We start from the raw sequence: 15,093 nt of genomic DNA on the forward strand, positions 1-15,093 counted from the left end.
AACAACCGTGGGTTATACGTCGTTTAGTTATCTATTGAATAAGAAATGTAAACACAGGATAACTCTTATGTAGGGTTTAAAGTACCTATACAAGGTAGTCATCCCAAAGGAAGCTATGTGTCCTAAAGGAATTACCCATACAAGGTTGTCATCTCTTGGTCTACCTGTTTTATTTGGATATAAATTTAATTTTGTTGATTATTTATAAATTTTATTTTTGAACATTATACATCAATATATCTTTAATGGCACTAATATTCAATCCACATGCGTCATCACGTCTGCAAATAAGCATGTGGTGCGAACTGGTAGAAAACAACGATATTCATTCCTGATCACGGCAATATAATGCAGTATCAGCACACACTATATGATGAAACGGCAGGTACGGGCCAACCTTTCCATGCTCTTGTGTCGTCAGACACAGCATATAATCCAGTTCCGTGGGTTTAAAGTTTTCTTTGCTCTTTCTGGTTGGAATGCTTCCAGCCACCATGATAGCTTTGCAAGCAGACGAGACAGAGCAATGCATTGCGGGATGCCATCTACCAATGAAAAGTTTATCACCACTTTATCCAGCCCTTATCCGGTGAATATCTATCCTCCCCTTATCCAACCATAGTTTATCCGTCAGATAGTTAACCCATTACCTGGTGTTGGCTTAGCGGTTAGGGCGCAGGCTTGGGATCCTAGGATCCTGATTTCGAATCCCGGTCGATCGCTGAATTAACACCAGGGGGTTTGACTCAGCCTGTCATCCTTCCGAGGTCGGCAAATTGAGTACCAGCTTGCTGGGATGAATGATCCTGGTGTGTACCCCGATTTAGAATAGGTACACCGTATCCCTGCGCATCGTAAGAGCGTGACCAAGGGTTGGCGTCAGGAAGGGCATCCGGCCATAAAAACATTGCCTCAAACAGGGAACCATGATTGTCATGGGGCCCGCAAGGCTAACCCCGCACTAGCGGGGGAAAATGGCCTTAAAAACGATCATTCATTCATTCATAGTTAACCATCAGATGAGAATTTTATTCACAGGATGGCTCTTAAATTATTATCTGAGTTTCTAGCAACCAGGAACTGGTCTGGTTTGGCTATATCTATGAACATGCTGTTATCTCCCATATATATATATATATATATATATATAGGTTCTACAATTTGTGACAAAGAAGAAGGCACTTGCTGGCGCAGCGGGCATTCTTCTTCGTGGGGCCGAGCACCTTGTGCGTTCAGCGTCTGAAAGTGGGGAGCAGCGCAGACAACGTGACTTCACGGCCGAATTGCTCCGTTTAAGGCAACACTGGAAACTTCGTCGTTCACGTGACAAAGTCCTTGGGGACTTGAGTTATCGTAGTGCTGGTGCGTACTTCGCAAGGCTGGTGATTATATTGACTATATTATCTTGCCCTTGCATTGAAAAACAATATAACCTGTTTTAGTAGTCTGTTGGTCGATGCTGGATATGGAACTATATATATATATATATATCTTTGTCTCAGGCTCACTCTACCCACACCATGGAACTTTTGAAGTGCTGAAAAACACCGAGATCGACCTGGAAAAGAAAATTCCTGATGATTACTGTCCTCTGGATGTTGTTGTTCCCTGTGATCTCAAAGGAATGGCCAACATCAAAGTAAGAGTTTCATAAACTGCTTAAGATTTTATGCACTGGCTTTGTTTCTGAAGAAGAAATGAAAATTTAAGCACTCGTCACATTTTTTACCGTAGTTTGCCAGTGCCGTAGTTTTACTTGGGCAAATGTGGCTTTCACCGGTTTTACGCTTCAGACCTCTGTTTGTATTTATTTGTATATCAACGTTTTTGTGTCCGGACTACATTTCGGTAAGTAATTCAGGCTGGTTGATGAAATGTATGAGGGTCTGTCTTATGTAGAGCTGATTTTGACTGCTTGTCCAATTTTCCCCTGCTCATTTTTGAGGTCCAAATGAAATATTTTACATTTTGCTTTTTTTATTAATAAAATTGCTCATCGCCATTTCCGCATTTTTTGGGCTGAGGGTGTTTTGTTGTTACCCTGCGCATACGAAACCAAAAGCGGAGGTTAAGCAATTGATTCAACAATGTCTGAACGTCAGTGTATGATTGAGGAGAAACTTCATTTCAATTGAATGTTACAATTTGAACATGAAAAGGAAAACAAACCTGTACTATAGCTAAGCAGTACTTTGGCTCTGAGTTTTGCTTGATCACACATGCGCAGAGGAGTGAGATGAATTGTTTTACTCTGTCTGCCTGGCTGGCAGTCAAACAAAACGGAATATCATTCTAACCAGGAAATTTGCTGTTTTTAAGGTCATCATAAAGGACCCAAACAGACACGAAGAACGAGAACTAATGTTGCATGTTAAATAAGGTGGTGTAAAATACACTGCATCAATGGTGGAAAACATCAGAATTTTCTTTTTTTTCTAAAACCTTTAAAATCTTTATTTTATTTCAATGTAATTATGTACTTGAACACTGTAGAACACAAATCATCTTTTTGGCACTTTCAAAAACCTTTCATTTATAGTACTTGGACAAAATCTTACGTCATCTCAACAAATCAAATTTGCTGCGCACAGACCCTGCCCATGTCGTTTGTTTTTCTCAAGGGTAAAGTGTTCTATGGACGCTCTAGTTCTTGCAAACAAATTATTCTTATTTGAATTTAACAGGACAGGAACTTTTATTGCAGGATTTTGTCAAGCGAGTAATATTTGGTTTGGTTATCTATGAAGTTCTGACCCTGTGAAGCTGTATTGTATCCTAGGTGTCTATCCAGAAGCAAACTCCAGACATCAGAGACATTGGTACTGTGAACTTGACCAGCCAGCCTCTCCGCAAACACAGGCAAGGTTTGTTGTGTTTTTTTTGTTGTTGTTTTTTTTAACACAGGCAATGATTGTTAATTAATATTTTTTATTGCAGAACGAATGACTACCGTAAAACTTCGACTATGACGTGCACTTTTTTTACCAAAAAATATTTTGAAAGTGACTGCAGACACTCCTTCTGTCGTCTCCATAATCTGATGTTCACCTCAGATATTCCGTCGAATTTCCACCCAGCAGCTCTGTTGCCGTGATCTTCAGCGTATCGAACAATGTTTCGTTTTTGAGCCGCGGTGTATGATCGTCGTCGAGAACTCATGGTTAATTATGGAAAGAAAGCTAGTGGAAATAGAAGTCGTTGGTAAATCTTATGAACAACTGAATGAAGCTGTTAAAGAACACTTGGGTTTTATAATAAAATATAGCCAATTTATCAGCGACTAGATTACCACGTGATTGTCGTCCGGCAATAGGCTACGGGTTGCTTCGTTGGATTGCTATCCGACTTCCGCCATTTATTTAATATGCACTGCTATGTTTAAACATTGCGCAATCACAACTGAACATCGTGATTGATACGATTTACGACTGTCGTAAATTTAGTTCCTTGACCTGCCGTGATATTCTTTCATTAGCGCCGCTCTGTTCATCCATCACGAAATCGTGGCCGACAATCGTGGCTGAGATGAACTTCGCCGTTTTTGACAGATGTAATAACATGTTTTACGTCTATTTTTTTTTCAATGGAGTGCTGAAATGGGGGTGCGTATTATATATAGATTTTTACACGGTGACAAAAGTCCAAGTTGGGGGTGCGCGTTATGCACAGGGGCACGTTCTAGTCAAAGTTTTACGGTAAGTTTTGTATTTAAAGCAATGTCAAATATAAAGTTGAATGGACATGTATGAATTAATACCCAGCTGCTGTGTTGAAATAATCCAAATGGAAAACTGAATTGATGTAGCTTGGAGTATACTGTTTAGCTAAATGGGGAATACTGTGGTATATTCAGCAGCTCTAATGGTTCAATGACTTCTTCCTTTGTATTTGTAGATGTATGTATTTATTTATTTGTTTTATTTTTGTGTGGATTTGAATTGATGAGATCTAAATATAAAGTGCCATTCAGATGATTGAAGTTCGACATGTTTGTTTCAAAATTGGTAGTCGTACTTTGTGCAATTTACTTTTTCAACAAGATTAAGGTTCTTCAATGGAAAGTCAGTAATAGAGGCTGCACGGCAACTCTTCGACACAATAAAAAAGGAAATCAACAGAGAGGGAGACAGCAACGGGCAAGTAAGAGGGTTGGCTTAGTAACGGTTAATGCAGCTAATAAATATTTCATGTAAGGATGGAGGATGACAGATGAGGATGTACCGCTCACTTGATCAGGTAGCGCAGCCTCTGGGAGACTGTTCCACCTCTGTTTGCTTGTCACAGGAGAAGTGAGTATAAAATAGGGGAGGTGTGCAGTCAGCCTGAATTTTGGAAGTTTAACGAGGAGGGGCTTACTGGAAGAAAGAATACATCTTGGAGTTGTTGGAGAGGGTCGGAGAGCTAATGCTGTAAAATACGGAGAGGCCACCAACTTGCTTGCAATATGAGAGCAGCAGAGCTTATGCTTTGGTCTGATCATGGGAGATTCTGATACATGTTTAATTTTAGATTCCACAGAAGCCAGGAGAGAGACGTGATTATGAGAGAGGGCGAGCAGTATTCCATTGAGCTCCAGACAAAGATTTTGAAGACTAGGAGTAGTTATTGAGCTTAGGACAAAGACCTTATAGACCGAGTACTTTGAGTTTTCATAAAAAGTCTTTGAATGATGGTGAATGCTCCATCTGAAGCTGGCTTTGGAGGTCAGCTTTGCTTATGGGTGCCCCAGTAGATGTAATGTCTAAAGGGTGAGGTTGAGATGTTCAAGAGTGAACTACTTTTAGTGCCTGATGATGGAAATAGATAATTCTGTTAGTTTGACAATCCTTCTGGAGTGACAGGGTGAGACTGCAACATTTCCAGGATTAAAGGACATGCACTATTTATCAGACCAACATCTAATTGTTTCCAGATCAGCAGGTTTGATTTAGCTGCTGCCTGCCTATCACTGGGATGTAGTACCGTGAGTGTGGAGTCGTCTGAAAAAAGGAAGAGAGGATTTTCCAAATCACCGGAGAGGTCATTTATGTAGATGTAGATGAAGAACAAGACTGGGCACAATACATTATCTTGCAGGCATTCCAGCCTCCAATGGGAGAGATGAGGATAGGGTTGACATTGACAGAAATGCATTAACCGTGTGAGTGGAGGAAGTTGCCTATCCAGGAATGGAGGCATCGTTTTATGCCACATTGGCAAGTAAATTTTGCCACATTGGCAAGCTTGCCATCGCTTGGCAAGTAAATCAGGATTCCAGCAGGTTACGCAACATTACTATTCAATAGTAATTCCAACTCTCTACAATAAACAAACTCCTCAGCCCCCTGAACACCACCACCCAGTCATTCACAATAGACAACTGCATCTCCTTCCTTTCATTCTTCCAACGCAAAATTGAAAACATCTACAACAGCTTGACCACCGCCGCACCCGCTCCCCCTCAAACCACCTGCCCCCCCTTATCCTGCCATCCCCTGTCTCAATTCTCCCCAGTCTCCCCTACTGACCTCTCTGAACTCCTCATCGGAATGAAAACTGCCACCTGCACTCTTGACCCCATCCCCTCCAGCTTTGTCAAGGCCTCCCTTCCTGCTCTCTCTCCACTTATCATTGCAACAATAAACTCTTCCCTGTCTACAGGCATCGTCCCACCATCCCTCAAAATTGCTGCTGTTACCCCCATTCTGAAAAAACCTGGACTAAACCCTGACACCCTAAATAACTTCAGACCCATCTCCAACCTACCCTTTCTGTCAAAGGTTTTGGAACGCGCTGTAGCCACTCAACTCAAACATCACCTCTCTGCCAATAACCTGTATGAAACATTCCAATCCGGATTCCGCTCCAACCACAGTACTGAAACTGCTCTCCTCAAAATCACCAACGACCTTCTCCTCTCCTCTGACGCTGGCAACCTCAACATTCTCATCCTCCTCGACCTCAGCGCCGCCTTTGACACCATCGATCACACCATCCTCCTCACCCGACTTGAAACCACCTTTAACATTACCGGCACTGCCCTCTCTTGGATTAAATCATACCTCTCTGACAGACGTCAGTTCATCTCCATCAATAACTGCAACTCCCCCACTGCTCCCCTTCCCCAAGGTGTCCCCCAAGGTTCAGTTCTTGGCCCCCTCCTCTTCATCCTTTACCTGTCCCCCCTCGGTCACTTAATCCGCCGTCATGGTCTCCAATTCCACTGCTTCGCTGATGACATCCAGCTTTTCATCTCCACCAAGTCCATCTCCACTGCCACCCACTCTATCCTGACAAACTGCATCACTGAAATAAAATCCTGGCTTCAAATCAACTTCCTCAAACTTAACTGTGATAAATCTGAAATAATCATCATTGGCCCAAAAACGCTCACCAAGTCCACCCATAACTTTGCCCTCAACATCGACGGTTTCCCAGTATCCACCTCCCCTCACATCCGGAATCTTGGCATCATCTTTGACCAAACCCTCTCCTTCGACAAATACACTAAACAGATCACAAAGACAGCCTTCTTTCACCTGAAAAACATCGCCCGTCTCCGTCCATCCCTCTCCTCCGTGGCTGCAGAAACCCTCATCCACGCCTTCATCACTTCCCGTCTGGACTACTGCAATAGCCTCCTTTATGGTTCACCCTCAACAATCACCAATAAACTCCAATACATTCAGAACTCCGCTGCCCGTCTACTCACCCATTCCCGGACCCGTGACCACATCACCCCCGTCCTTTACAAGCTTCACTGGCTCCCCATCTCCCAGAGAATCCAGTACAAAATCCTCCTCTTGACCTACAAAGCCCTCCATAACCTGGCCCCATCCTACCTGGCTGACCTCTCCAGACACACTCCCACCCGCAACCTCCGCTCTGCTGGTACCAACCTCCTGACCCCCCCCCCCCCCCCATCCGGACCAAATTTAGATCCTGGGGGGACAGGGCCTTCACCATCGCTGCTCCCACCCTCTGGAACTCGCTACGTCACACCATCAGAGACTCCTCCTCACTCACCACATTCAAAACATCACTCAAGACCCACCTGTTCAACACTGCATTCAACATTTAACCCACAGCATCTAACCCCTGACTATCTCCTCTCCTTCTCCCTCCTTTGTGCTTTGAATATTTCCCTATTGATTCTTCTTTTTTTGCAATTGTTTTTATGTTTTGCTATGCATTATGTTTTGCACTCTGTCAAAGCGTCTTTGGGCTTCCTGAAAAGCGCTATATAAAATAAGTGCATTATTATTATTATTATTATTATTAATAGCAAACCTTCTCACTTTCGTTCCCTCCTCTCCCTTCCCCACCTCCACTCTTTCCACTCCCTTTCTCCCCCTTCCCCACCCAACTTCAATTATCTTACAACCTCTTAATTTTCAGGTACGCCTCACTGGCAGAGCAAATTGGAGGCAGCTCAAAATGTGCTATTTTGCAAGGAGGTCTTCGCGCAGTTATCACGTGAAGCTGTTCAGCTCAAGTTTCCTGTTCCACCGATGGTTGTGAAGAACCAGATCATAGTCCAGCTGTTCCCAGGTGTGCAGGTTACATAAGTTTGTTTTGCTTTTATTTAGCACTCTTTATCAAAGAAGTTCCAACATGTTACGCAACAATACTATTCAATAGCAAAATGAAATCGATGCACACATTTTAAGTCAAACATTGATTTTAAAAAGGATTAATTTTTACCTTTCTTCAGTGCATCAACAAACTTGATGATTTATCTGAAGTTATATGCCAAAGTGTTTTATGATGGCTACTGCTGCACATTCTGCAATGTTCATGTTGAAAATATAACAGAGTTCCACCCAAGGCTATATAATTTCAAAACTTCCACAATAACTGGTATGAAGAGCTTTTAATTAATATATTTTCTGCTTTTTCGCTGCAATTGCAAAAAAGTTATTTCCTTTTCAAGTTAAGCTGTCCCTTTCAAGCAAGTATAAGGATCCCTGCTTTGTTGGCCTTTATCAGGAAGACTGAATGTCTATGAAGCTGAAATATCGCATGTTTGCTTCATTCTCATTGACAATGGGCCAGTTTTCAGAAATTGGAAGTCGTTAAAAAAAATTACGATTGGTTTTAACATGAAAGGCCTTATCTATCTTTGTGCAGTGCCCAGATAATGATTTATAATTTAAATGTTTTTAAAACCTCAGGAAGCACATGCCATAAGCATTACATAGGCAAACTAGAAATCATCTGAAAATGCAAAGCCCGTCCGCATCTTTGTATTATTATTATTATTATTATTATTTTTGTGTACAGGATCAAGGCTCGTGTAAGAGCTAACATTAATCACATAAAAACAAACTGACACATAACACATAAGATAAAGGGAGCGGGAGACAAGATTGGGAGAGAGAGAGGGAAGCACACAAGCACAACAGCAGAGAACAGGGACATCGGTAGATCTGTGGGAGGGAGAGGGTTTGGGGGATGGGGGAATGGTAGGGAGGGTGAGAGAGATAGAAAACACATGGACACTGCTACGACTTCCAGGGAAAAAAGGCGGTATTTCAAAAAAGTCGATCTGGGGTGAATTAGCGGGGGAAGAAAAGATCAAGGTTTTGGATGGGAGAAGACAAGAGATGGTGATGAACAGCTGTTTTAAAGACCTGGAGGGAGGAGTGGGATTGAAGAGAGTGAGGGAGTTTGTTCCAGAGGTGGGAGAAAAGAGGAATGAAAGAGTGAAGGTGAGCAGAGAGTCTTGATTTTGGCAGTTTCACCATAAGAGGTTTGCTGGCAGATCTTGTGCGACCTGTAGTAATATTTGGGGGACAGAGCACAGACAGAGCTGGGGGAGCTAGGCCGGAGAGGAGTCGGTAGAATACAGAAAGACCACCAACCTGCCTGCGGTGAGTGAGTGAAAGGCCCTCGAAGTTAGCTTCATCACGGGAGATTCCAATGATTCTGAAAGCTTTGATTTCAACAGCGTGAAGCCAAGCTAGGTGTGAGGCAGGAGCACCGGCCCAGAGGGGAGAGCAGTATTCCATTGAGCTACGGATGAAAGCCTTGTATGTGGTGAGCAGCTCGGGTGTGCCAAGTGTTACGTGCTCCTCCCCAAACCCCGGTCACGGTGTACCTCCGAGACCCGAAATGAGTCACGGCAGAAAGATGTGCTATTATGTGTGCCAATGACCAATGGTGAAACCACACAAATCGGTTGTTACAAAACCCAAGTATTGTATTAAAATCGCACAATAATAACAACGTGCACAAGTACAAGAACCTCAATTGCACAACAAACACCATATAATTCCTATGATGGTACCACCAGTTTCTTAACTCAATAACTCACGGTACTCCACATGAGCGAACTGAAATGTCGCACCAGCCATTTCACCTCGCAACAGCCATTTCACCTCGCACTAGCCGTTAGCCTGGTTCTCGTGTGTCGTGGATTTTGCTTGGGAATTCGCGGTTCTCTGCTTGGGAGCCACTGCTCGTTCATGCCAGCGTCATTGTCTGGTGAACCGAAGGTGTGAATTCCCAGTCGCCTTTTGGGTGAACTTTTGCCTGACCGACGTCGGCCCAACACCTCACCAAGCGGCTCTTCGCGTCGACTGTCGGCCGTCCTGGGTTCAGGTCTTGGTGCGACCTTTTTTTCTTGTGATCCCCAGAGCGTGGATCGACTGTGACCTGGTGTCGTGACAGTGACTTTGGGGGTGTTACAGTTCGCTCATGTGGAGTAAACCACCTTTCGTGGTTTACTCCTGGGTTCAGGTCTTGGTGCGCCCTTTTTTTCTTGTGACCCCCGGATCCACTAAAGGTGGTTTACTCCACATGAGCGAACTGTAACACCCCCAAAGTCACTGTCACGACACCAGGTCACAGTCGATCCACGCTCCGGGGATCACAAGAAGAAGAAAAAAAGAAGAAAAAAAAGGTCGCACCAAGACCTGAACCCAGGACGGCCGACACTCGACGCGAAGAGCCGCTTGGTGAGGTGTTGGGCCGACGTCGGTCAGGCAAAAGTTCACCCAAAAGGCGACTGGGAATTCACACCTTTGGTTCACCAGACAATGACGCTGGCATGAACGAGCAGCGGCTCCCAAGCGGAGAACCGCGAATTCCCAAGCAAAATCCACGACACACGAGAACCAGGCTAACGGCTGGTGCGAGGTGAAATGGCTGGTGCGAGGTGAAATGGCTGGTGCGAGGCGAAATGGCAGACGTGCCCGTAATGGAGGCGTACCTGCTCTCCAACAATGATTCACTTTCGGAACCAACAGCAAAACCCATCACGCAGGTTTATCTGCCACAGCAATACCGACACTGTCACAGGAATCCCTTTCCCGGGGAAACCAATATTAGCTCGTGACCAACGTCCACCAGCGTCCGCTCGACACCACGAAGCAGATAGGCCTTTCTTTCCCGATCTCTCTGGATTCGCTCCAGCCGCTTCTTCCTCCTCTTCCGGTTTCTCCCGATCCATTTCGTTTTTCTTTTGAAACACTAATTTTTACCTTTGAAGACACTTATCTCCATTTCACACTCAAACTATAACAATAATAGTATATGAAACTAAAAATGCTTCCAGTGGATGAAAACCACAAAGACGGAAGTGACGAATCCGTAACACAAGGAAGGACTTCGCATGACGGAGGATGCCCAGTCGGCGACTGGCTTTGGAGGCCAGCTTGGAAATGTGGTTTTCCCAGGAAAGATCATGGCAGATAGTGAGACCCAAAAGCTTGAGTGACAGAACTTGGAGAGGATTGTTCAGAATGTAGATGGGAGGGTTGTCCAGTCGGTCTTTTCGGAGAGACATTGTGAGTGTGAGATTTGTCAGGATTGAAAGACGTATTCCACTTGTTTGACCAGTCTATGATTTTGTCCAGGTCTGCAGAAAGTGAGGAGGCTGCAGACTGCCGATCTGAGGGATGAGGTATGGAGCGGCAGAGAGTGGAGTCAACAGCAAAGAGACAGAGGGGATTTTCCAGAGAGTCGGAGAGATCATTGATGAAGACCAGAAAAAGCACAGGGCCCAGAACACTGCCTTGGGGAACTCCAGCATGAACAGGAAGGGGAGATGAGAGAAACCCATTCAGGGCCGCACGTTGTCTACGCCCAGAGAGGAAGTCCGCAAGCCATGCGTGGAGATTTCCATGGATACCATAGGAGGAGAGTTGGTGAGCAAAGCGGGGTGCCAGACCGTGTCGAAGGCACGTGATATGTCAAGGGAGACTGCTCTAATTTCCAGTTTGACATTGAGGACCTCCATCCATTGTTGAGACAGCAGAAGCAGCATGTCCAGAGTAAAGTGACCTGGTCTGAAACCAATTTGATGATCAGAGATCAAGCCATTGGAGAAGAAGGATTTGATATCTGAAGCAATAATTGATTCCATGACTTTGCTGATAATTGGGAGCAGGTTGATTGGTCTGTAGTTGCAAGGATCTATTTTGGCACTTTTTCACCCCTCAGCCCAAATTGGGCTAAGGGGTATTGTCGTCCGGGCGTCCGTCAACTTTTGGTTTCCGTCAATTTCGCGCCGAACAGCTTGTCCGATTAAATCCATTTTTGCAGTGTGTGTTGGGGTTGAGTAGAGGAAGGTGACTTCCGAAAATGGGCGCGCTGCGATTTTTAATATGGCCGCCATGGCAGCCATCATGAAATTGGTTTCCGTCAATTTCGAGCAGAATGGCTTGTCCGATTAAATTCATTCCTTGCTCGCAGGTCTGCAGCTGTCACTGTCTCTATGTCATGTGCTTGGAGATGAACGAGGTCAATCCCGCTTACCTGTTGAGCCAACTCAGCCTGATGATCATCTCTACGTATTGGAGCACAATCTCCACCAGCTCATGAGAGAGGTTAGATCTGTAACTAGCTTGTTTTTGGGTTGTATATGTGAAGACGTTGGGGAACTACACTTCCGGTTTTGTATTTGTGTCTGTTTCTCAGCTCTGTAAGATCCTGTTAAAAGCTTGTATTATGAATGAAACTGGTCAAGTGCCTCGTCTCTCTCAGCCCTTAAACCCGACTCGAGCATTCCTGCCAATGCACGCATTCTTCTGTTAACCGACATTGATTAAATCCCAAGCTTTCCAACCACCTCCAGTCATTTGTTTCTCTCCCATTTGTGGAACTGCATTCTAGACTGTTCAATCGTACTTCTCCATCCAGGGCTTCAAGCAAGTGGTGCACCACCCCTGCATGTCATCCTCAATCCCTACCCCATGATCTCTTGTATTCCCATTAACCATACCTCACCCAACCATCTTACTTGCAGGTTATTGTGTTTACTCTTCCCCTGTCCCTCTCTCCGTGTCTTTGTTCATTCCCTTACCTGTTTTCTATCTGTTGCCCTGCCACCAACACATTGCCTTTTATCATATCTGCTCGTTCTGCCATCAGCCTAGCTTTATACCCCCCCAAAAAAACAAAAGCAAAGAAACTTAAAAAAAAAAAAAAAAAAAAAAAAAAAAACATTTGTGAGATTTATGATGGATATTGAATCGGCCATTGACAAAAATGGCTTTTCAAACGAGACATGGGTGGGGGGAAAAAAACAGCTCAATATACTTCCTAATTAACGATCCTTCTTCGCTTTACATCCTTATATGCAGTTGTTTCGCCACCTCCCCAACCTCTCATTTTTTTGGAAATGTTCTTGAGTCAAATGACTCGGACAGAATACAAAACGAGTATGCTATTTATACCTTACAGCTCCTCCATGAACCTTAGTCCCAGCAAAGAATAAAACTAAAACTTCATTCACTTTCCCAGATGAAAAGATATTTTGCTTCATTGACATTTCCCATTGACAAACTCTCCATGACATTATTTAGGTTTTTCACACAACTGGTTGCTGCTTGTTCCAAGGCGTTCATTAATTTTTTGCTCAAGTGATTGAAAGTTCTTGTTGTGAAATAGTCTTTAATTTTCATTTCAATGTAAATTATTATTTGGCTTTGTGAGTGGTTGGTATGTATGGAATTCTGTGCATGTCAGATAAATTTTGTGAATGTTTGTGATATTGCCTCTGCAACTGGTATTTTTTGGTTATTTCTCCAAAATAACCTCAGTGTGTCCTAATGTCCGGCCGTCCGTAAACATTTGACTAAAACATCTTCTCACAACCTGACATATGGACCAAATTTGGTATGATGCATGCATCAGGACAGCACAGTCTCATGGAGTTTGGCTCCCCATCTGGATGCGCCCCCTATAGAAAGGGTGAAAGGGTTTTGGTTTGCCCCAAATATTCCTTTTTCATGAAAAAAAAATTCTCAGAAACCCACAACCGCATCCAGACCAAACTGGTCATGTGGCATCGTGAACATGCCCTAACCTTAAGTTTTGCTCCCCCATGGCTGTATCGCCCCTGGGAAGGTGGCCACGGGCTCCCTCCCCTAATCCCTTGTATTCACAAAAAAAAAAAAATTCTCACAAACTGGTGTTGGCTTAGTGGTTAGGGTGCCGGCTTGGGATCCTAGGATCCTGGGTTCGAATCCTGGTCGATCGCTGAATTAACGCCAGGGGGGTTGACTCAGCCTGTCATCCTTCCGAGGTCAGCAAATTGAGTACCAGCTTGCTGGGATGAATGATCCGGTGTGTACCCCGATTTAGAATAGGTACACCGTATCCCTGCGCATCGTAAGAGCGTGACCAAGGGTTGGCGTCAGGAAGGGCATCCGGCCATAAAAACATTGCCTCAAACAGGGAACCATGATTGTCATGGGGCCCGCAAGGCTAACCCCCGCTCTAGTGGGGAAAATGGCCTTGAAACGATCATTCATTCATCTTGGATTCATCACCAGATTCATCTGGCGTTGCGAATGGACCGAAACATTTCATGAACCAAACCATTTCATGTAAAGCGTTCGCCGTTCGCTTTGGCGTTGCGAATGAACCAAAACATTTCATGAACCAAACCATTTCATGTAAATAGAGGGGGGGGGGGGATATAATTTTAGATATATATATAGTACGGGCATGCCCTAGTTATTACAAACTACATGATCGATTATGGACTAAATTTGGCTGAACAATTTACATTTTGTATCCTACTGATAGGTCGGATCTGCATCCTGACCTTGACCAGCATCAAATCGGCTCGTTCTTGTCACACACAAAACCTGTCCACCAAGTGTTATTCAAATCCGTCCATAGCTTTTTGAGATATCGTGGAATATACAGTTTTGTGCTCTGTAGTATCTCTCAATGGTGAAGCATCACTTTAAAAATCTCGTATCCAGATCCGGATCTTCACAAAAGTCTAAACAATTTTTGTCGCACACACACACTGTCCACCTAAGTTCGTCCGAATCCGACCACAACGTTGAGATATCCTGCTCACAGATAAACAAACAAACAGGGGTGAAAAAATAACCTCCATCCACCTTTGATAAATTTCACTTCAATTAAAAATCTCCCTTTTGAAATGCATTTTGTAAGTGATAATGTGACTATAAATGAATGAGTGACGATATATGAAACGTGCAGGGGCCTTTTTCATATGATGGAGCTCATACAAGGTTACTGCATCACTATGAAATTACAACAGTTGTTCCATAAAATGGGGCAATTCGCAAATTATTCTTTCTGCACTAAAATATATTGATGGATCACCAAGTTCTATTATAGTATGGCCTGTTGGTTTATCATTTTTGGCTTTCCTGCAAATGGTTGATTTATTTTAGTTGAGGTCACTTTGTTACCTTGTTAAATTAAAATTGTATTCCTCAAAGTTATGAACTGTATTTCAACAGTCTTTGGAACATGAGTGATGTCATTTCCTTTTCAGTTGCACCGAAACAACTTGAACCCAAACACAATTCCACACCCAGTCTCCGGACCACTGGGCCTGACAAAGCGCATGCGTCTGGCTGGCCCTACAGCCTGCAGCCGGGCTGAGCTAGAAACCCTTAAAAAAACAGAGAGCCTCCTGGAGAAGATCGTAAAGCAGGCAAAGCACGTTTGTCTTCGACGAAGGTACCAACAGGACACTTTGAATTGATGACAGGGCTTGTTGGTTAAACCTTGAATAACAAATTAACATGATTTGACCATCGCAATTTGTGTTGAAGTGTGCGATCTCACCCTAACAATGATTGTTATTGGCATAAAGTGATTGTGCAACAGACACCAACA

At 43.8% G+C, this 15,093-nt stretch overlaps 1 protein-coding gene across 3 annotated transcripts in view; it reads left to right on the top strand.

Annotated features, from left to right (window-relative positions):
• Window positions 1–15,093, top strand: part of MED17 (mediator complex subunit 17) — a 33,560-nt gene that overhangs the window by 6,407 nt on the left and 12,060 nt on the right. For all 3 annotated transcript variants that reach the window (XM_078783336.1, XM_068124561.2, XM_078783337.1), the window contains exons 3-8: window positions 1,152–1,362; window positions 1,503–1,639; window positions 2,780–2,864; window positions 7,378–7,530; window positions 11,677–11,810; window positions 14,747–14,934. In XM_078783336.1, the coding sequence (XP_078639462.1) occupies window positions 1,152–1,362; window positions 1,503–1,639; window positions 2,780–2,864; window positions 7,378–7,530; window positions 11,677–11,810; window positions 14,747–14,934 (908 nt within the window). The remainder of the gene's footprint in view (window positions 1–1,151; window positions 1,363–1,502; window positions 1,640–2,779; window positions 2,865–7,377; window positions 7,531–11,676; window positions 11,811–14,746; window positions 14,935–15,093) is intronic.

The sequence above is a fragment of the Myxine glutinosa genome, chromosome 8, assembly GCF_964187855.1.
Source record: "Myxine glutinosa chromosome 8, kmMyxGlut1.1, whole genome shotgun sequence".
NCBI classification, from domain to species: Eukaryota; Metazoa; Chordata; class Myxini; order Myxiniformes; family Myxinidae; genus Myxine; species Myxine glutinosa.